The following is a 21,465-nucleotide window of genomic DNA, read 5'->3' as shown; positions in this document are numbered from 1 at the left end:
TTGTGCAGCTTGGCGGGCTGCCGCACACGCACAGCGGCACCGGCCAAGCCACGAACCGGGTGGAAGGAGACGAGCGAGTCCCGCTGCTCGGAGGGGCCCTTTCCCCTACAACTCCCGCTGCCAGGCTGGGTCCTCAGCGCCATCGCCTCGGAGCCTCGTCCCGACGGCTCCCGAACTTCACGGCGCCCCAGCCCCGGCTGAGACGAGGAAGAGGATTTCGGGGAAGCCCCAACTCCCCGGAGCTCCCGCTCGCTCCCGCGGCCGCGCAGGGGCGGCAGGCGATACAAAGCGCCCGGGAGCGGCCGCGCCGGAGGGACCCTCTGACGGAAACCTGGCCGGGATTCAAGGCCTAGGAGAGACCGCAGGCACGGGCAGCCCCGGGAGAGCCCCAGGAAGCGGCGGCGCCGCGGGGGTCGCTCCCCCGGGCCGTCAGCTCGGTGCAGCCCGCTGGGCCTTTCGGTGCCGCGGCCGCCCCCCGCGGGCTCCACCTGCGCCGGGCCCCCGCCCTGCCGCACCCCGGGGATCGCGCCCCACCCCGTCGCCCCCCCCAGGGCGCGGACCGGAGGGCGCACCCGCATTGCTCCCGGCCCCCCACGCACTTTCGCGGGGCACCCCCGCTTCACCCCCCACGCCGGCCCCTCAGGCTTCCCCCGCCTCCGGCGCGCCCCCCCGTCGCCGGACCCACCCGCGCCCCGCGGGCTTCGCACGGCCCCGCCGCGCCCGCCCGCGGCACCGACCCCCGCCCGCCGAGGCGAAGGCCCTTCCCCGCACCGCGGCCCGGCTGCGCTCACCTGCCGCCCGCAGCCACCTCCCTCCGGCGCCTCCTCCGCCGCCCGTCGCCACCGAGCAGCGCCGCCGCCGCCGCCGCCGCTCCGCCCCCGCCCCCTCGGCCGCCGCTCCCGCCCCCCGCCGCCCGCCACGCCCAACCCGGCCGCCCATTGGCCGAGCGCCCAGGGTTTGGCCTTCGGATTGGTGTAAGGAGCCGTCCATCAAAGCTGCGGCCCCGCCCTTCCCCGCCCACGGGTCCCGGGTGTTTTATTCACGCCGGGGCTCTGGCGCCCCCACTCACCCGCTCCGGCCCTGATTGGCTGAGGCGGTGGGAGCAGCGAGCCAGGATTGGCTGCCCGAGGTGCCAGTGCGGGGTCGGGACCACCCCCCCACTCGGGGCTGGGCGGGAAGGCGGCAGGGCCGCCGCGCGGGGTCACAGTAGGGCCCGCCCGGGGCCGCTCAGTCCGCGTCCCGCTGGAGCGGCTCGGGGGGACGCGCCTGCTACCGGCCGTTCGGCCGGCCTTGGTGCTCGTCCCCCCACAGCTGCGGCAGTGGGGGCACCAGGAGGAGGATGGCTCCCGCAGGCCCAGTGCTACCCTGGTTTCCCCCCCGATAAACCACATACGATGACTGACTCCTGCCCGGCGGCTGCAGTGAGACGTGCTGCTAATGCCAGCGCTCCAGAAACCGAGCACGTAATGTTCCCCATCAGCCAGAGGCCGGGCTGGCAGGAAAAACGTGAGCAGGCTCCTTTCTGCATTAAGCTCCACGATTGCGACTTTCTGAGAACCAAAATGTTCCCGGCTTATCCTTCCTTCGGCCCAAGAAACACAAGCATGCCTCCATTTTCGAAGTGGAGGCAGTACCAGGTGCTGAATTCAGCAGGGAGGCTGCGCTTCAAAGCGAAGTTACCCAGGGGAATCCTCCGGGAGCAGAACCCTTGTGACTGCGCATACGGGGCTTGGCCTGAACGCATTATCGAGAATGCGTATTTCCAACAGCTGTCTCCTTTCACCAGACTTTCAAGCTGCTACTTCATCCAAAATGCAAGCCAGAACAGTTCCAGAAGCACTCAGCTGATAAAAAAGAAAAATCAGGAAATTGAAATGCAAAGATTACATGAGGTTTCTCTGCATTATTATCTTTCTCCCTGCGTGCACCATCCCCCTTATGCCTCTTTGTCTCTGAATCGAGCAGAGAAACAGAGCAACAAAGAACATGGGCCTTAATGTTGACTGGCAAACATCCAGAAAATAAGGCAACTGAAATCATTGGGAATTTCAGAACATCATGTGCAAAATCATTTACCAGGTTCACATAGGAGGTGCTCAGGCAGAAGTACGAGCACTACATGACTCTGAGATTCAGACTGATGCTCTGACCCCCAAATCATCCCGCATTCATAAACTGAGAAGATACGGGGGTTTTTCTTATATCTTTTTGCATAATATCCCTTTGCTTGGAAAGCAAAACCAAGGCAGAGAGCTGCCTTCCCTCTCACAGTTGCTTCTCAACTACTTTCAGGACTGCTGCTCTCAGCCAGTAGTATGACACAGCTGTGTTTGAGCCAAATGTTCCAAAATGACTAGACGGATATTTCTACCAGTCCTAAGTTTTGATTTTATGAAAACATTCCTGACCTGACATAGCTCTTAGAATACTGCATTCCAGTAGCTTCAGTGTAACTCTGCATCTATTCACAGTTTCTGAATTTCTGACAGAATCTTTTATAAAACATGTGCCCTAACCTTAATTTCTAATGAACAATTCCCATATTATCAAGAAGCTCTACTTTGAAATGAAAAGTATTGAGGGCTGGCCAGGAAAGGCCAGGACATGCTATTGTAAATAGAATTCTAATGTATGCTTCAGCTATGTATAGCTTTTACAAATATTATTAGATAGCTAAATTATTTGTTGCCATTACTGTTTCTCTGCTCAGCTGGTAGCTTGACCTCCCCATATGGTCACTGGTGACCGAAGGGAAAGGAGGCTGTGGTGGGAAAGGAAAGGAAGATGACCATAGAGGTTCACCTAGCTGGACAAGCATCCAGCATAGCAAAACTGCACGTTCACAGTGCCGCGCTGTGTGTCCGAGTCACGTTCTGTGTAGTTAGTCTTTCCCACAGAGTTTCCATGTGAGGGAGGGGGAAATTAATTCTCTGAGGTCTGATACTTGATGGCAATGCTTCAAGTGCTTTAATCCTTATAGATAACAAAGAATTGGGAGAAACTTCATAGCATTGCCAAGAAACCAAACCAAATTTTCCCCTTTTCACCTTTTGCTTAAGGTAGAGAACAGGGTTTCATGGGCAATTACACAGGATTAATGGACTTGACTGTTCCTATGATGCCCACTGACTCCTGTCAGCTGTGCCTTTCTAGCCAAGATCCTTCCTGGGACAGCAGGATAGTATGCTATCCCCTAAGGACCTGAGAATATTACACACACATCCATGACAATGCAAACTCCTTATCCTCAGCTGCAGATACCCAGAGGCTTAACATCATTCTTCCCTATTGGTTATCTAAAACAATGTCAGTGATTAAATCTCCCTTCTTTAATCACATCATACTATTATCCCTTCTAGGAACAAGCCATACAGTATAAATACTACAACATAAGTATTTTTATACTGCTATAACTGTGCTCACCAAGAGGAATTCCATCTTTTTGGCACTGTAGGTAAACACTGGGAGCTTGTGTATGTGGATGAGCATGGAAAATGTTCATAAATACTTCTTAAATGCCATATGTGTCTAGTAGCAATGTAAATCTGCTATGGGAAGCAAATAAGCAAGTAGTACATGGGCTTTCTCCTGTCATACTCTGAGCAGATCTGAACAATATGGTTGCTAAATCAAGACATCCTGTTTTCATAATATTTTGTCTTGGTAGTGCTGCGTCAGAGGTGAGCAAGCAATTTCAAAGTACTTCAGAAAACTTCAGTGTAGGAAATAAAGGTAAAGTCTTCTTGCAAGGCTTCTGAAATGGAGAAACAAACAAAAGAAGCAAATGTTGAATGGTGCTGCCCTATGTTAACATGGCTATATGTTAATCTTGAAATAGTGGGCCATAAATAATTTAATGAGCAAAGCTATGCAGTTGCCATCATTAATACGGAAAGGATATGAATAGCAACAATCCTTTAAAATCTGTCTTCCATGGAAAAGCATCAGCCAAACAGCTCATCGAGAGCCACACTGTGCATATCAAAAGAATTCTCTAGCACAAGATATATGATTATGCAGGAGGGGGTTGGACTATACCTTCTATCTCAGTTCTCTAGATGTGATTAATCCCACAGAGCAAATATTTCATTCAGGTTTCTCTCTGCTTTCATTTTAGGATGAGGATTTTCCCCTCATGACCATTACTTCTCTCTTCTGCTGGAGCGCTGGGAGTCTGCAGCTTTGAATTTAGTCACTGCAGATGGTATCTGCACAATGCTACCAAATGCTAGACGAGCATCTATTTGGAGCACAAAAACCCTCATAAAATTATTTCAAAGGACACCATGCCCTTGACACACGTCAAGGGGGTAAGTAAACTTAGTCACCAGTCCTACTTAAATACATCAGGTAAATTCAGCTTTAACTATTTTTAGTGTTACATGGTACTAAAGAAAATATCTGTGCTTCCAAATCCCTCCAAAAAGATAATTTCATAGGGAGGACTGGACCTTCTAATTATTATTTTTATAAATGTGTTTTAATTTGGCTGTTCCATGGTGGGAAAGCTTCTCTTCTCAGTGGGGATCTGTGTACAAGATAACAGGCTTAAAGACCACAACAAGTGACTGAGTAAGAAAATCCCCAAGAAGAGGAGAAACAGCTGGAGAGAGGCCAAAGTCTCTGCCAAGAGATGCTTCAGTGAGTGAGTGCATTCACTCAGATGAGGGAGGCCAGAGGATAGCTCTTGAGAAACAGTTCCTGAATTAGCTTTCAGTCTTGTTATCTGGCAATGAACTTTATAGCTTTCACAAGGAGCACGGCTTCACAATCCAGGCCCAGTGTCCTTCCAGTGATGACATAGTGCATGTCGCTAGGCTGTATGAGAAAGACTGTCAGCTGGAAAAACTGTCAAGTGAAGGCCTGAAATGTTCTTTTTCCTTACTGGGTAGTTTTTGGCATGAGGAAGGTGCAAAAGGAAGGTTGCCAGCAAACTAATAAAGAGAAAAGGTTTAACTGGGTTTAACTTTCTAAAAATGACTGTTTTACAGTAATGGTTTGCTGGGAACAGAGAAAGTTTGCATGGTGGTGAACAACTGAGCATATGATATGCTGAAAATTGCAAAGAATTTTGCCCTTTCCACTCATTAGTGAAGACTGTTCATAGCTCTACAAGATCAGGACTTATCCAAACTGCAATTTAAACTCAAGATTTCCATTATTTGAATGGCATAAGGTTAAAATATCAAATGAACCCTACCATCTCTTTGAGGTGCCATTTACTTACTTCTTTTGAAGTCACTTGTGCTTCTTTAATAGGTTGTACTCACCACATTTATATGTCCTCTTAAATAAAATGTGTGGCTCTTGGCAATGCAGCTTATATGCTCATAAAATCTGAGTAACTTTGTGCTAAATTCTAATTAAGAAATTTAATTGAGCCTCCAGTTGTTACTCTGTCATGTGAGCAGCAGCTGGGGACTACCTAATCATTCAGAGATCTGCGCTACTTTTGTTTTGTTTATTTAAAGAGCTGTACGTGACACTTCTTTCTTTAGCAAACTCCCTTGAAGTATCAGACAATTAATGCAAACAGCATTAAAGTGGACCTTGTGGCTACTCCTAGACAACCATCTGAGTACTCTGTGATACTGAAGCTCTCTCTTTTTGCCCTAGGTCAAAACCCTTTCTTGTGTCACATGGAAAAATAGCAACATTCTTTATTCCTGAAAGCATTTATTCTTAGAAAGTCTAAATTGTCAAAAGAAACACTTTATTGTCATAGAGATTTCACCACTATTATCTTCCACTGTGTCCTTCACTCAGAGACTTTGTTATACCTCAAAAAATAATCCAGTGTCAATCAACTGCCTCTCAGCAGTAGAAAGTGACATCCATATGAAGATCAGAGCCATTGAATAAGACTGTGAACCCCCCCTGTACTGGTAAACATCCAGGACAGCTTTGCTGCAGTCATTACAGATATTCTGGTGTAACTCAGGTCAGGCTCTGTTTACAGTGCCCGGCTGCTTCTGAGAAGGATCAGTTGCACTCCAGTAAATTACGCAGTAACACAAATAACAATCCAGATGCCTACGTTTTTCAAAATTCTTCCCCCTCCCAAACCTATTTAGCCATGCTTACATATAACTAAAGCATGCAATGGCCTAACTTCTACCATATTTCAAAGCACTTGCATCTCGATTTTGTTAAGGGCCCAGTTCTGTTGAAACGGTTTCAGCTGATAAGATTATTTCGGTAATCAGGGCTTAACCTTGGGAAAACAAAGAATGGATTGAAATAGAGAGTTCGCCCTTCCCTTCTCTTCCAGTCTACACATGAATGCACAGGCTGCTTGCACTCTCGTTTCAAACCTCATCCACGCCAGTCCTCTTGACAGGAAGTACGATATCCTCTTCCATGCGTGTTTCCCACCGCAGGGGTGCAGAGCGCTGATCGGCCTCTGCCACCTGCTGGCAAAGCCAAAAACGGTCCAGACGTGAAATGGGAGGCTGAAGTGTTGCTTACGCACGCCTAAAATCTGTCTCCTTTAATGAAAACCACCGTGGTACAAACGGGACAGTCTTCTGCTGTTGCTCTTCCCGCAACTTTGGCTGCAAAGGTTGTGCCCGATGAACTCTGTCAGAAAAATACCTCCAAAATGAAAATAGTTGTTACTGCATATATGCAAGAAGGGTCTTTGTTGCTTACAGTTTTAAGGCGATTCAAGCAACAGGCAATTTTAAGATATCTGCATGTTCTAGAATTTGAGACTTAACAGCTGAACTTATCCTCATTAGGCCTAACTGATTTCTGCTCCTGAATTGTGGTAAAATTGAAATGTAGGTCTGGATTTAAACCCTGTCTAGAGGTGAAAGTTCTCTTTTCAGCTTTGCATCCTATGCCTGGTACACTCAGTATCCCACGCAGCAGATCTGCATATGCCTTGTGAATGTTAGCTGTTTCACATATTGTATGCAGCTGATATTCATATCTGTGAGAGGTTAATAACACCCTGTGAACCAGAGGGTTTCTGGGCACACTTGGGTAATTGCTCCAGTTAAATGCTTTAGACTCACAGCAGCCTCTGGAGATGAAATTCTCATGCAAAATTCATTCCCATGAATTACTGCAGTCCATAACATTCTTCTCACAAAAGTACTGAAGTGTGAATTTCTTGTACTGAAGTTTCTTGATCAGAACAGCATCAACACGTCTGACAATACAAACCTCTACAGTTTTTCACATTTGCCACAATCAGAGTCTTGCTGGTCTGTCCTCTACCCTCCAGCAAAGCTTCTTGTGCTGAAGCTGCAGTCTCTGGAAGAACAGAGCAGCCCTCAGGCTGTCCAGGTACCTACAGCACCACTAACGTTGTCTTTTTATGAAGCTTCAGGCCTAGGAGAGAGATAGAGAGGGAACGAAGGTCTGCCCATCTTATTAGCAGTTAGTGTATTTGGAAAAAAACCAAAACTTGTCATCACCATTAGAAGCACAAGAAAGGGGGAGGAGGGATGGTACACCAGAATTGGCTCCATCCAGCTTGGATTTCTATTCCTTGCACAACAGAACCTTATGAAATCGGTTTTATCTCATCTCGCCTCATTAAGCTGCAAAGTAATTGCAGGCAGTCCAAAAGTACATCCTTATGTTACGCCTTCGGAGAAGAATAACTTTATGAACGTGCTTAGAGCATACGTCCAGAGCGAAGCTTCCCAGACAAGGAACAGATCTGCCTGCATCGGTTCCCAGGGGATTCGCCTCTCCTTTCCTTTTTCGGGCGGGGGGAAGCAAATACGCCCGGCACATTTTAAGCGGACGTGATGACAGAACACAAGATATGTTCCGCGCAGCACCACAAGCACACTCGGGAAATGCCCTTCCGGGGGCAGGCGTGCGGGCTCCGAGCCCCGCGACATCCCGTGCCCGGGGCGCTTCCGGCGGATGCGGCGGGGCGGGGCCGTGGCGGCCATGGCGGCGGAGCAGCGGGAGCTGGGGCGGCTGTCGGCGCTCGCCGTGTACCGCCGGGTAGCGGGGGCCGGGCGGCTGGAGCGGCGCCGCCGCGGGGCGCCGCTGCCCGCGAGCCGCAAGCGGGCCAAGGCCCGGGCGAGGCGCGGCCGAGCGGGAGGCGGCGGCCCGGAGCCGGAGGCCCCGCCTCGGTCGGCGTCGCCGCCCGCCGCGCCCCCGAGCCGCGTGGAGCTCCCGGTGGAGCTCCGCGTGGAGCCCCGGCCCGGGTGGGCGGCCGTCTGTCCGCGGTCTCTCAATCTGCTCGGCGGCGCTGTGCCTGGGAGGAAGCCGCGGGCGGCCCGCGACCATCCGGGCGGCCGCGGGCGGCGGGGGAGGACAGCGGCGGCGTGCCGGGACTGCTGCGGCGGCTGGGGCGGCTGGAAGACAGCCGGCAGCGGGCGGCAGAGCTGTTCCGCTGGCTGCTGGCCCCAGTGGCGCCGGGCGAGTTCCTGGGGCAGCACTGGGAGCGGGCGCCGCTGCTGGTGCGGCGAGGCGACCCCAGGTACTACGCGGGGCTCTTTTCCACGGCCGACTTGGACGCCGCCCTTCGGGACGGCGAAGTGCACTTCGGCACCCACCTGGACGTGACCAGCTACGCCGAGGGCGTGCGGGAAACGCACAATCCTCGGGTCGGGCCCTGCCTGCCGTCGTCTGGGACTTCTACCAGAACGGCTGCTCCCTGCGGCTCCTCTGCCCACAGGTTTTCTCCCCCACCGTCTGGCACTTCCTCTCCATCCTGCAGGGCAGTTTGGCAGCATGGTGGGAGCCAACACATACCTCACGCCACCAGGGACACAGGGCTTCCCCCCACTATGATGACATCGAGGCCTTTGTGCTGCAGCTGGGGGGAAGAAGCACTGGCGTGTCTACAGCCCCGGACGGATGCCGAGGTGCTGCCCCAGTTCTCCAGTTCAAACCTAACGCAGGCTGAGCTCGGTGAGCCTGTGCTGGAGACGGTGCTTGAGGCCGGGGACCTGCTGTACTTCCCCCGTGGCTTTATCCACCAGGGCGACTGTCTCCCTGATGCACACTCGCTCCACATCACTGTGTCTTCCTACCAGAGGAATTCCTGGGGGGACCTTCTGGAGAAGCTCCTCCCAGCTGCCTTGCAGATGGCCCTGGAGGAGGATGTGGAGTACCGGCGAGGGCTTCCCATGGACTACCTGGGGTACATGGGGGTTGCCAACTCAGACGCAGTTGATGCTCGGCGAACAGCCTTTATGGAGAAGGTGCAGAGCCTGATAAAGAGACTCATTGACTATGCACCCATCGATGCTGGTGGATCAGATGGCCAAGTCATTTCTTCATGACTGTCTGCCCCCTGTGCTTACCCAGAGTGAAAGGCACAAAGTATCTATGGCTTCCCAGCCGGTGGCAAGATGGAGGCCCTCACAATGTTGATATACAGATAACAAAAGACACTGAAATACCCCCCGCCATGGCATTGTTAGATTATGTAATGAAGAAGAAGCAGGTGTGTGCTGTATTACACGACAGAAAACTCAAGAGTGTATCACAAAGAAGAACCCAAGTTCCTTGAGCTAGATCCCGAGTATACAGACAGTATCGAATTTCTGCTGTCTTCCTATCCAATCACACAGTGTGGGTAACCTTCCATGTGAAACCTTGGAGGAAAGGATTTCTCTAGCCACACTCCTGTTTGAGAAGGGCATTCTGACTACGAAGAAGCCTCTGGTGCAAGTGTAATCTTATTTTTTAACAAAATAAACATACATTTGTTTAGGAAGTGTTCTGTCTTGGTCTTGCCTTACACCTACTAGATGTGAATCAGCAGTCCAGTCCCTGCATCTCATCTGGGGGCAGAAGGGCTATGGTATGGGTAGGGAAATGTTCTGATTACAATGGGTATCTGCTCTAGGAGCAGAGTGGCTGAGTGACTAGAGAAGGGAAAATGTTACTACGTGTGCTACACTCTAGGTAACTTCAGGAACTGGTGACCTTTTTCAGTAAATCATCTTTGTATTTTCACAGTATTTTAAAGCAGCCTGCTCTGCTGTGGGAAGTACTCTTATTATTCACAGGCAGATTTGGTGATGGTCAGCATTCTGTGTGCCTGTGCTGTGCCTGCTGCGTAGGCCTTCAGGCCTATGCTGTGTTGTAAGATCCCTTGGTCACAGAAAAATTTGTCCAGCTCTTCTTGGAAGTGGAGCTTGCAGGCAGCTCCTACTCAGTTCCAGCAATTACATTACCTACGTGAGCCTTATCACACAGTGCAGCAAGATGTCCTTAGGCAAACATCATCTGCTGCATTTGAAATGTTTCAGGCTCACTTGCATCTTCTTCAGTCTGCAAGGTGTCTTAGTGATAAAATAACCTCCCCTACTGGTTTTCCCACGGCAGCCCCTAGCAATGAAATTATTGGTCCTTTCAAAGCAAATGGGGCACCCTCTAATATGGCTTTTTTTGTGCTACGTGAAAAAAGTTTCATTTAAGGACCTATAAAATTTCATGAACACATGCCTGGCTGTGGGGCCAGTTTCCATAAATATGCTTTTCCTCAATGCTGTTTGATCATAGCAGTCAGCAGGTGAGGGTTATTCTGTCTTTAAAGCCTCCTGAAGCTATATCCACAAGGAGCGGGGTGTATTACCCTGTGGTCCTCTGAGCTGTTGGATCATCAGGGTTTTGCAAGGTGGCACACATGCACTTTTAACTGGTTAGGATTTAAGTGTACACTATGTCCTCCAAGGTCCCATACTTGCAAAAGCCAGTGTGCCAGCCTTTCCTCCCTCTTTTGCCTGTATGCTTTTGCTAAATCTTGAAACTCGGGCTGTGTAAAACTGCACAGGACAAGAGCGTGCTGAGGTGCCCTGCAGCCCTCTTTGATCTGTAAATCACTAGTGGCTGGACAGAAATGCTGTTGTCACATGTCCTCTGACCCTTTTGTCATCCTTAGTAGAGGGTCAGCCATCCTTGTCCCACCATTCATGCCCCTGGTAAATATCTCATGCCCAGTTCCTGGGCTGCTCTGTGGCCCCTGTGCAACCATGGGCACCTGCACTTCAGTTTGCTGCTTGGGGACTTGCGGTGGGTGCAGTGCTGCACCAGGAGCTCATGCAGTCCTTTCTATGATGGTTGTAAGCACCCCCATGTCCATTTCAAGTACATTAATGACAATCAAAGATGGCACAAGTTTTCCTTAGCTTTTCCTTTCCCTGGACCCTGTTTTCTAAACAACATAATACTTCAGCTGGGGTGGGAATTCTGATAATTCCTCCCCAGCTTCTGAATCTACTAAGGAAACTGCCTGGGCTAAACACCTTACACATACTCCTCATGGTTTTACGCAGGGCTAGCAGGCACAGAGTTTCTCTTTTCTTGGTCTTTCTCCATAAAGGTATTTCTCACTAAGACTGGTGGAGTATGCCAAATTTTTTGCATTGGGAGGTGCTGGTCCATTATGATCCCTGAAAAGCACTTTTGTAAGAAAAGCACTCACATTCTGTAAAGTATCTAGAAATGCTATTTATTAGAGCTAACACTCTAAAAAGAGACTAGTATAGATAATCTTACACCTCTTTAGATGCTGAGAACCCTGAGCAATGAAGCATGTGACAGGGCTCCACCCCACATACAGCATATCATGCAGACATGGTCCATAGCAGATGTCTCCCCTTTCAGTCTTTTAGGGTATTGTAAGATTTTTGTATGAGGAAACAGCTCTATTTATCACGTCTACAGTCAAAGAGAGACAATGTTTGCATGGGAATATCTTGCTGCACTGTTTGACAAGTGCAGGGCCACGCAGCTCACGTAACCACAGGTACTGACTGGAAGCTGCCTGTGAGCTTCTGTGTAAGGAAGAGATGGCTGAGTTTCCCATAAGGCTTGGAATCTGTGCGGCACAACACAGGCCTGAAGGCCACATTGTAAGGACAGTGCAGCATGGCACAAGCATCAAAGGCACAGGGCAGTGTTGTGTCCTCCAGAGGCTACACCATGGCTGTTGGAGGGGAATGTTCTGCATGCTGTAAGGCAAGGCAAGGCAAGGACCATGTTGAGAGTTCCCTCACATGGTTCCAAACAGTGCAGAAACACAAATGAAGGTACAGGGAGCACATCCAGCAACTTTTCCAAGAGGAGCTGTGCAGGACAGAAGAGCTGTGAGAGAGCTGGGTTTTATTTGCTTTTGTAATCAGCCCCTCGGGGCATTGGTACAGCATCTTTTTGAAGGATATAAGGACCATTGGCTTCACAATAACCACACAGGGCACAGAAAGTGGGGAGCAAAGCCAGCCGTCCCACCTGGGCAGGAGGAGGAGGCAGCACTCCATGACTGGCTGCCCAGGCACAAGAAGCCAGAACATCCAGCTTAAATACAGTCATGATGCAGCTGAGTGGATCACAGAAGCTGCAAATTGCTCCCAGCCTTCTTTGCTGAGCATGGTTGTGGTCATGGCAGACAAGGTTTCTCCTATCCAGCATTTCCACATCACTCACTTATCATCCCCGGCCCCTTCCGTATGCCTCTCGCCTGCCGCCTGCAGCCACTTTGATGTGCCTGTCAGTCTGCCAGAGTTATCTCTGGGGAAAGCTGTACAAATACTCACCTGGCATGGCTAGCATCTACCAGAATGCTCGCCTAAGAAAGGGGAAGGATCAAACAGATATGCACTGGAAGGGCAGAGGATGAGGTTCTATTCAGGTACCATCATGTGGAGTGACAGAGATGGTGTCTGAGGCATAACAAGGTGGGCGGAAGTGGAGAACAGAAACATGCATTTTTTGAAGCAGCCTTCATGAATTGTCATCACATGCCCCCATATGACCCCTTAGTCTAAGAAGGGTAAAGAAAAAAGCCTTTACGAGTAGCTAACTGTGTAAGCTGTCAACTGGCTCTGCTGGATACCCACCTAGCCACTCTCTCAATCCCCTTTAGGAACAGGAGAGGTGAAGAAACTAAGATGAAAAACCTCACGGCTCAAGATAAGGATGGAGCGTAATTCATCAACTAACACCATGGGCAAAACAGACTGGACTTAGAGAAGATTAATTTAATTTATTGCCAGCTAATAACAGGGTAGCACAGTGAGAAATAAGAACAAAACTAAAAACACCTCCACCCCATCTTCGGGCAGCATCAAGTCTGTCTCTGAGCTGGCTAAAACTGTCCCTGTCCAATACGGGGGAAGCCCTGGTCTCTTCTCACAGAGACCACAGCTTCCCACTACCAAAACCTTTCCACCATAGCTCTGGATAGCCTTACTTCTGTTTTGCAACCAGCGCTCAAATGGTATCATTATGCTTGCTCTCTCTTGGCTATCATCAAGGAACATTTTGCATGGGAATGGAAACAATTTGTGCGTAGGAGGTTCCTGTTATTTGTCCAGAAGAAAAACTAATCATTGCCATCACTTTCTTCATGCAGTTTTGCAAATTCTCAGCATTAGACAATGTTCCCCTCCATGAACCAGCTGTCACGCTTTTCAGCTCAGTACTGATGAACATTTTCTCCCATGTGCCAGGTGAAGGGGCCAGGGATTGGCCTGCTTGGTTACTCCAAAGGAGATGAACTGTCTCTCGCCATGGCTGCCTTCCTGAAGAACATCACAGCCATTTGCTTCCCTCAATGGCCCTGTGGCTGCTACATTTATTCCTCTCTGTTACAAGGTTAAAACCATCCCCATTTTGACCACATATGAACAACATATCAAGGTCACCGATTCCAATATTCTTGATTGTTCTGATGTCCTTATTGACTCCTTTCAAGCCCCTGGCAACCGAAGCCTGATCCCAATAGAGAAAGCTGAGGCACAGCTACTATTCATCGCGGGACAAGATGACCCTGTTGTCAAAAGAAAGTATTATGCTACTGAAGTCTGCAAGCTTTTGCAGGCTCAAGGGAGGAAAAATTTTCAGATTCTCTCCCACCCTGGAACAGGGCACTGCATAGATCCTACCTTTTTCCCTTTGTACCCCATAGGAAACCATCCCGTTTTTCACAAGCGGGCAGTCCTGGGTGAGGAGTTCGGGGCTTATTCTAAAGCTCAGGTTCATGCTTGGCCACAGATCCAGGCTTTTTTCCAGAAATATTTAAATGACAAGTAATGTGCAACAAGTGATGTGCAAGCAACACACACTTTGAACAACCAGATCTGATAAATTCTGTTACAGTTATCAATCTAACAGTTTGTCTCAGCTGTACAACTACAGTATCTTCCATGACTTTATGCATCCATGACTCAGAAAAGAAATGGGTTTGCCTTTTCTCTTCTTCCCTGAACCTTTTTGTTCAAGTGTCAAGAAAATGCATGGCATTTTTTGCCTTTTATAAAACACCTCATGTGCCAAATGCACTGTTATGTTTCTTGGTGGGGTTCTATTCTCCTAAGGCATTCTTGACAGTACTTTGCATATCACTGTGGTCTCTACATGTACAGGCTATCCTCAGCTCATACTTGAAAGCAACACCTGCCAAATCACAATTTTGGAGCAGGGATTTCACTGTTGTTATGCTGAATGTCTCATTGCAAATGGAAATGTCTCTGATCTCTGTGCTGCTGGGAGTGTGCAAAAATGGATGCTATAGCCAGGTTGCCAGACTGTTTCTGGTTTATCCTTGGGGAAGGTCGTTTGCCTTCTGTGCCTTCTTCCCATCTTCCCTTCACAATGCTGTGTTCTGGCTAGTGGATACTTCTGGCTCCAAGATGTAATGCAAAAAACTTCCTGCTGAATTTACAATCATTGTGATCTTCTCCCACATGATGTGGAACATTTCAATTTTTGTTATTGGGTTGAGAATTGTAATAAAGGACTGAGATTTGAAAGCCAGGGAGTCATTTGTTCTGCTTTGGTTAGAAGCAGGGTTTGCAACTTGACCACTCTCTCTTCCCAGGGTGAAACCTTGGGATTGCAGAAGCTTGGGATCAAGGGCTGCCCAGGTAAGAACAGGACACCATAGAAAATAACCCTTTTACCTTCACTCTTCCACTCCTCTTGTGTCACCAAGCATAGAGGAGAAGGAATGTTGCTGAAGCCTCCAGGAACTTTTCCCTTAGCATCTGCTCCAGCCTATGGTCAAGCTGGTGATCAAATCCACTACAGTAAACCAAGGATTGTTCTTCTCAACAACAGGAGTAGTTGCCACACATTGAGGGCTAGACACCAGACAACATGCCCAAATGCCAGATGACAAAGCACCTCATCTGTTTAGGAGAGAATGGGTAATCTCCCCAGGGAAGGAAAGGCTGCTGAGACTCTGTCCAACACCTCTGACCACTTAGTATTTCCAAACAGGACAATGCTCAGGATTCCCTCAGATGCTTCCACTTGTTTCACACCACTAAGTCAGACATGAGGAGTTCAGACTGTGAGGCACCCCTACCTGCATCTCCAGGAATACTCTGGGAGCCTAAGGAAACAGCTGTCCCTCTGCAGCTCCTTCTGGATCAGAAGATCCAGCTCTGGGCAAAATGGACTGAATGGCCTTCTTTTTTAAAACCTTGCAAAATCCATTACTAGAAGAGCCAGATATTTCCTGACCTACCTAAAGAGTCTGTGAAAGCACTCCCTCCTCATCCCTCCTGCACTACTGACGATCCTAACCATCCTTCCCAATTCACCTGGCTGTGCAGCTGCCAGGGCTGAGCAGAGCCTGGTGGAGACATAAGCCACCTTGCCCGTGCCTTGGGGCAACCAATACAGAGGCAGAACCGGCAAGGAGAGGCGAAGCACTGCCGGGCTGGTGCTCGTGTGGCTTCTCCTCGCCCCGGCTGGGGCTGGCCCACGCTCCGGTCTCTCGGCTGAGAGGCACAGCACAGTTCGGCCCTATTCGGGGTCGCTGCCGGCGAGCAACAGCTCCGCGCTGCCCCATCTCTGTGCGGTCGGTCCCACACAGGCCCTTCGCTGCCCGGACGGTGAATCCCGACTGCGGTTCTGCTCGGTGGCTCGTCAACGCCTCTGCCCGTCCTGCCCCGCGTGTCCCCCCGCCCGCAGCCACCGTCCGGTCCAGGGGAGCTCGGGGGGACACTGAGGAGCTCTCTGGGGCCAGGACAGGTCGCAAGAACTCGGCAGAGTTTGACAGAGAACCCTCCCATAGCCGGAAGGGCAGGGTCGAAGACAGAGGAGAAGCGAAGAGTAGGGGGGCAGGGCGGCAGGGAAGCAGGCCGGCGGGGCGAGGGACCTACCGCCCCGCTCCTGCCCGCGGGGTCTTACAGCGGCACTCCGGGATCGATCCCGACTCCGGTTCCGCGGGGACCTGCCCCAGAATCCGCCCCCAGAGGCGGGAACTACCCGGGGCAATGTGGCAGATCACTGCCCGCTCCCTGCGCCGGGCCAGCTCCCGTAGCTGGCAGAGGCGACTGCCCTGGCCCGGCCCCGCGCCTGCAGCCCCACGGTGCCGCAGCCCCGCGTGGACCCCCGGGACAGCCTCTGCCCGTGGACTCGCCTCCATGGCCCCCTCTATCCGCCTCTCGCCCGCCACCCGCAGTCTCTTCGATGAGCCGCTGGCCATCGCTGTGCAGGGCCTCGGCCCGCGGCAACAGGTCACACTGAGGACATCCTTGCGGGATGAGAAGGGAGAGCTCTTCCAGGCCAGTGCCCGCTACCAGGCGGGGGACGACGGGGAGCTGGACCTCGCCCGCTGTCCTGCGCTGCCGGGAGGCAGCTTCTCCGGCCTGGAGCCCATGGGACTGCTCTGGGCTTTGCAGCCCCAGAGGCCCTTCTGGCGGCTGGTGAAGCGGGACGTTCAGAGCCCCTTCCTCCTGCAGCTGGAGGTGTTTGAGGGCCACGAGAAGCCTCCAGGGCGGCTCCTGACCCAGGCGCAGCACGAGCGGGCGTTCCTGCGGGACGGCGTGCGGAGAGTCCCGGTGCGAGAGGGGAGGATCCGGGCGACGCTTTTTCTGCCCCCCGGTGAGTACCGGCCGTGCCGGGCTCCTTCTCCCACTGATGTTGCTCTGCTTTCGGCCCCGCGCTCCCAGGCCCGGAGCGTGACCCCTTCCAGGCTTCCCCTGAGGACAAGGGGAAGCCTGGCCCTGCCAGCTGGCACTAGACACTTCTCAAGGAGCGGTCTGATCAGCCCAACTCTCTTTGGTCTGCTGGGTACGCTAATTACGTAGAGCAGCTATATGTGCTGAAGCACACGTGAGTTTATTTAATTGATTCTTACTGGACATGAAAGCATTTATCACAATACCCTTCTTATTCCCAAATGCTGTGGGAGGTGGTGTCAGCCAGTCTTCAAGATACCTTTCCTCTACCTGGCTGTTTCCCAGGGAATTCAGCTAGTAATTCTTTGAGTAAGTAGAAGGTTGCTCTCCCAAACTATAGAGTTTAAGCCTGCTGCTTCCCTTTCCAGCCTCTCCACAGATCCTGAACTCAGTTATATCCTAGTTGCTGAAGCCCAAGGCAATCCAAGCTGCCTTTTGCTGCCACATTTGTCCCCAATTCTTCCTTGTTTGTGAGCAGAAAATTAAGGAAAGCATTAGACAGGTTTGCTCTTACAGTATTTTTGTCAGAAAGTAATCATTACTATGGTCTGTGAGGTTTTCAGATTGCCTGACAAATGCTGTGTTGTCCTCCCAGCAGCTGTCCAGATTTCTGCTAGTTGGCTGTAGGAAACCTCATTCCCTTGGTTGAGTGGTTTGCAGCAGCTGCACCACTGCCACACTCCAGCTTTCCTTCCCCCTGTGATCCAGAGGCTTTCACCAAGCTCATGTACTCAAAGAGCTCCTCTATGTATTATGTGCTTTCCCCTTTCTTCCCTGTCTGTCCCTGGCAACTCCTCCATGATAGCGCTGAAATCACACGTGCTGTCCCAGCCAGTGTCCTGGCTTCTGACTGCACTGTAGCCTTGAGGCTGGAGGTGAATTTCCTGTTCTTCTTGCTTGTTGCCCATGTTCTCTATGTTAGTCTGCAGACACCTGAGGGAAGCCTCGCCTTCCCTCCTGAGCAGGAATGGGAGTCTCCCTCTTGGCCTCCTCCTTTCTATACTTTGTTAGCAGTTTGTGGCAATCCCTCTCAGCTTTGGACTTGTCCCCTGATGAACCTAATGTAAAGGTTCTCTTACCAGGTTAGCAAGGTTAGTTTCAGATACTTTCTTCTCTTAATCCTAGAATAAATGGCCATAGTACATTTACACTGAAACTGAGAAGCTGAAATCATCAGAAGAGATTTTTTTTTTTGATACTGAGAAATGCAGCAAGGAAAAGCCTCCTGGGTGTAATTCAGAGCTTGATAGCTTTGCAGTGAATTTACATGATACAGAAACTAGTTGTGACTCTCAAAAGATCAATTCTCTTCCAGCCACATGTTCTCTGATGTTATCCAGAACATTACCAGGCCTGCTAATTTTTGCTGGCTTGTTTAATATTGAAGCAATGTAGCCATTTAATTAAAACTGGCACAGTAGTTTAGGACCCTTAACACCATTCTGCTGCTTTAGGTTTTTTCTTTTTTTAAAAAGACACATTCCCAGGCCTATGATATTGGCATATAACTTAAGAATTGTGGGTTAATGTGTCCTGTTATATGGTCTCTCGCAGGAAATGGCCCCTTTCCGGGAATTATTGACTTATACGGAACTGGAGGAGGACTCCCTGAATACAGGGCATGCCTGCTGGCCAACTATGGCTTTGCTGTGCTGGCTCTGGCTTACTACAGCTATGAAGATCTCCCCAAAGAGATGAAGGAATTCCACCTGGAATATTTTGAAGAAGCTGTAAACTATATGTTACAACACACCCAGGTTGGTTTGTTCATTGACTCACTACAGTGAACTCTCATTATTTCGGTCCTGTCAGACTGCAGATGGGGCAGAGCTGCTGTATTTAAAATAGCATCACTGTTAAGTTGGCTGTGATTAATTTGTTTGATATCTTTAATTCCCATTACAATGGCTCTCTGGCAGCTTATTCCAATTCTTCCTTTTGAAGTGGCCAGGAGAAACAGTGACACATAAGTAACATACTGGTAATTTCTACTCCATTCAACCCAGTGTCATAACTAGGGTGCTAGTTGCCTGGAGACTTATTTGACTTCCAGCAGGGCTTTTAGGTTTATGCTCTGTAGAATGTCCTGCAGATCTTAATGTCCTTTTCAGCTGTGGAGCACATGATAACCTTCTGTGATACAAGTCTCAAGGAAATCCACCAGTACACATTTGTTGCTGTGTATTTTATACGCTGTTAGAATCACCCCAAATGTTGTTATTTGGTGAGCGTGGGTTTTAGTAACTAGTTGTGCACTTAGGGATCCTTCTAAGTAAACGCTTCTTGAAAGAGAACCTGCTTGGTTCTGCATCTCCTTGCAAGCAGCTGTGCATGACAATAGGCACATAAGGCAATACTTGGTTTCTCCGGAGAATGAAAACAAATACCTTCCTCAACCTCAGAAAGATGAGTAGATGTTAAAGGTCTTGGTTGCTTTTCAGATGCCTTAACCTTAACTGCTCATGCCACCTCTCTGCCCAAAAAAATCTGAAAATTGCTTCCACCTGTCTTTTTTTTTTCCCCTGAGAGCAGTACCATTGCCTCCCATTAACACCTCCACTGATACCCTCATCATGTTTTTAATGCGTTGCAAAGTTTCAGCTGTATTTTCTAATTTCTCCCTTTCCATGTTTCAAAGTCAGTGGGTTTGGAGCCTATTACACTGGTGATAAGATACGAAAGATACTAAATTTTGATGCTGTCTCAGAGCCTTTTTGCTCCTAAGGGTCTTTGGATTTTGAAGCAGTTGTGGTATTAGCTAACCTTCTTCCAATATCCTTGGAGGCTTTCAATACCTTGTAAGGTCATTTAATTTTTCTATTCTAGTTAATTTGCCTTGTGTAAAAGAAAATGAAGGTAACCTATTCTAGATTGACTCCAGAGGACTGTACAATCCTCTTAGAAAAATGGGTTTAATAGGTTATTTTTTTTAAGATACATTTTAATGAGTAAGGTACCTCAGAATGCTTCCTGTGAGTTTGACACCAAGCGTACCAGAGAAGAGGGAGAGCAGCTGATGTGGAGCCTGCCACTCCATGTTATCTTCTTAATAGGGAAACCAAAGACAGTGGTTGAGTATAAGAAATACATTATCATAAGTGATGACAATATCATAGTCATTGCTGACTTTGAGCATTTTGCACTGAAAGAAAGTATTTGTAGAAGAAGCCTCCCCTTCTCCTTCCCTCTTCTTCCCTCAACTGCCTTATAGGCAAAGTGAATTTGGGACTGCACATCTGCAAACACACTGTATTCTCTGCTTCAGCACTGAACCCTGTAGCTTTGTTAGGTGATGATGCTGCAGTCCCAGTAGGGCTTAGGACCATAAATCAAGCACAGAACAGTGCCCAGGGTCCCTCAGATGTGGGCCCTGCAAACAGGATCTTAGATGCCTGTACTTGGGGTCCAAATCTGGGACAGGCACGGCTGCAAACGTGGCAACATCTTAAAGAAGTGGCACGCTTTGGTTCATTGCTTGTGGTTTCTCTTCTCTCACCTCCAGGTTAAAGGTCCAGGAATTGGGTTGCTTGGAATCTCAAAGGGTGGTGACCTGTGCACCTCCATGGCCTCCTTCCTAAAGGGCATCACAGCCACTGCCCTTATCAATGGCTCAGTGGCAAATGTGGGTGCAGTGCTCCGCTACAAGGACATCACCATTCCACCTCTTAGTATCAATTTGAAACGCATCAAGGTCGGCAAGTCTGGGATTGCTGATATTTTTGATACGTTGAACAACCCACTAGAAGGGCCTGACCAGCAAAGCTTTATCCCTTTGGAGAAGGCCGAGTGTCGCTTCTTGTTCATTGTTGGCCAGGATGATCGCAACTGGAAAAGCGAATTCTTTGCAGTTGAGGGGAGCAAACGTTTGCAAGCTCATGGGAAGGAAAAGCCTGAGATAGTCTGTTATCCTGGAGCAGGGCACTACATCGAACCTCCCTTTTTCCCAATGTGTGCAGCCTCAATGCACCTGCTAGTTGGCAAACCTGTGGAGTGGGGAGGGGAGCCCAAGGCACACTGTGAGGCACAGATAGATGCTTGGCAGCAGATCCAAGCTTTCTTCCGGAAACACCTCACAGGCAAGCCATCTGGAACATCCAGTAATCTGTGATGTGAAGTAGATTACAGATGAAGATGCTGGTGTTTCAAGATTGCTTTGTTAAATGGCTCAGAATGAGAACAAGGAACATCAGAGAATAAGCTATTGGGTTTCTTGGAGGATGACAGCGGGTGAAAGCATTAAAGCTGCTTTGTTTTTGCACCCTCCTCTAACCTTGGTTAGAGGTTCTTGGCCTCCTGCTTTGTGTAGTATAGGATTAAAAGCTGTGGAAGACAAATGTGGTAAGGCTGGGTGTTCTTTGAATGTGAAATTAAGTGGAAGGTAACTTATCCAAGCTGAGAACTGGGGTGAAAATGTACCTTAGTGTTCTCAGAGGAACCATATGCCATTGCCTTTACCAGAGCCAGCTTTGTGTGCTCGTTCCAGTGTTCTAGTTTTTCTGGAAGCAGCAGTTCTCTCTTCCTGCCTCCAGTATTCTTTCTGTTGTCCCTGTGCACGTCCCTCTCCTGTGTT

At 49.7% G+C, this 21,465-nt stretch overlaps 3 protein-coding genes across 6 annotated transcripts in view; 2 read left to right on the top strand and 1 right to left on the bottom strand.

Moving 5' to 3' along the window:
- Nucleotides 1–885, bottom strand: part of NUMB (NUMB endocytic adaptor protein) — a 90,705-nt gene extending 89,820 nt beyond the window's left edge. For 2 of the 4 annotated variants that reach the window (XM_032691900.1, XM_032691917.1), the window contains exon 1: nucleotides 792–885. The gene's annotated coding sequence lies outside the window, so the exon portion shown is untranslated. The remainder of the gene's footprint in view (nucleotides 1–791) is intronic. The other 2 variants (XM_032691909.1, XM_032691898.1) reach the window with 1 other exon arrangement.
- A 7,026-nt stretch (nucleotides 886–7,911) lies between these two features.
- On the top strand, nucleotides 7,912–9,694 carry RIOX1 (ribosomal oxygenase 1). Its single transcript, XM_032691278.1, is given in 13 exon segments — nucleotides 7,912–8,145; nucleotides 8,232–8,571; nucleotides 8,574–8,687; nucleotides 8,690–8,750; nucleotides 8,752–8,789; nucleotides 8,792–8,815; nucleotides 8,818–9,223; nucleotides 9,225–9,283; nucleotides 9,286–9,312; nucleotides 9,315–9,377; nucleotides 9,380–9,424; nucleotides 9,427–9,539; nucleotides 9,541–9,694. Coding segments are annotated over 13 exon segments (1,638 nt in total). The 3' UTR covers nucleotides 9,655–9,694.
- Nucleotides 9,695–15,852: 6,158 nt separating this feature from the next.
- LOC116788522 (acyl-coenzyme A thioesterase 1-like) lies at nucleotides 15,853–21,232 on the top strand. The gene is made up of 3 exons (XM_032691423.1): nucleotides 15,853–16,818; nucleotides 18,450–18,652; nucleotides 20,398–21,232. The coding sequence occupies exons 1-3, from the start codon at nucleotides 16,209–16,211 to the stop codon at nucleotides 21,001–21,003; spliced, it is 1,419 nt and encodes a 472-aa protein (XP_032547314.1). The 5' UTR covers nucleotides 15,853–16,208; the 3' UTR covers nucleotides 21,004–21,232.
- The last annotated feature ends 233 nt before the right edge of the window (nucleotides 21,233–21,465 follow it).

This window comes from Chiroxiphia lanceolata, chromosome 6, assembly GCF_009829145.1.
Source record: "Chiroxiphia lanceolata isolate bChiLan1 chromosome 6, bChiLan1.pri, whole genome shotgun sequence".
NCBI classification, from domain to species: Eukaryota; Metazoa; Chordata; class Aves; order Passeriformes; family Pipridae; genus Chiroxiphia; species Chiroxiphia lanceolata.
The sequence above is the reverse complement of the archived record's forward strand: the minus strand, read 5'-3'. Positions and strand labels throughout refer to the sequence as shown.

Excerpts from the sequence above, each read along its gene's own strand:
- LOC116788522 (XM_032691423.1), top strand. The coding sequence starts at position 16,209 with ATGTGGCAGATCACTGCCCGCTCCCTGCGCCGGGCCAGCTCCCGTAGC. Across the intron at positions 16,819-18,449 it reads GACGCTTTTTCTGCCCCCCG|GAAATGGCCCCTTTCCGGGA; the intron begins GTGAGTACCGGC and ends GGTCTCTCGCAG. Across the intron at positions 18,653-20,397 it reads ATATGTTACAACACACCCAG|GTTAAAGGTCCAGGAATTGG; the intron begins GTTGGTTTGTTC and ends TCTCACCTCCAG.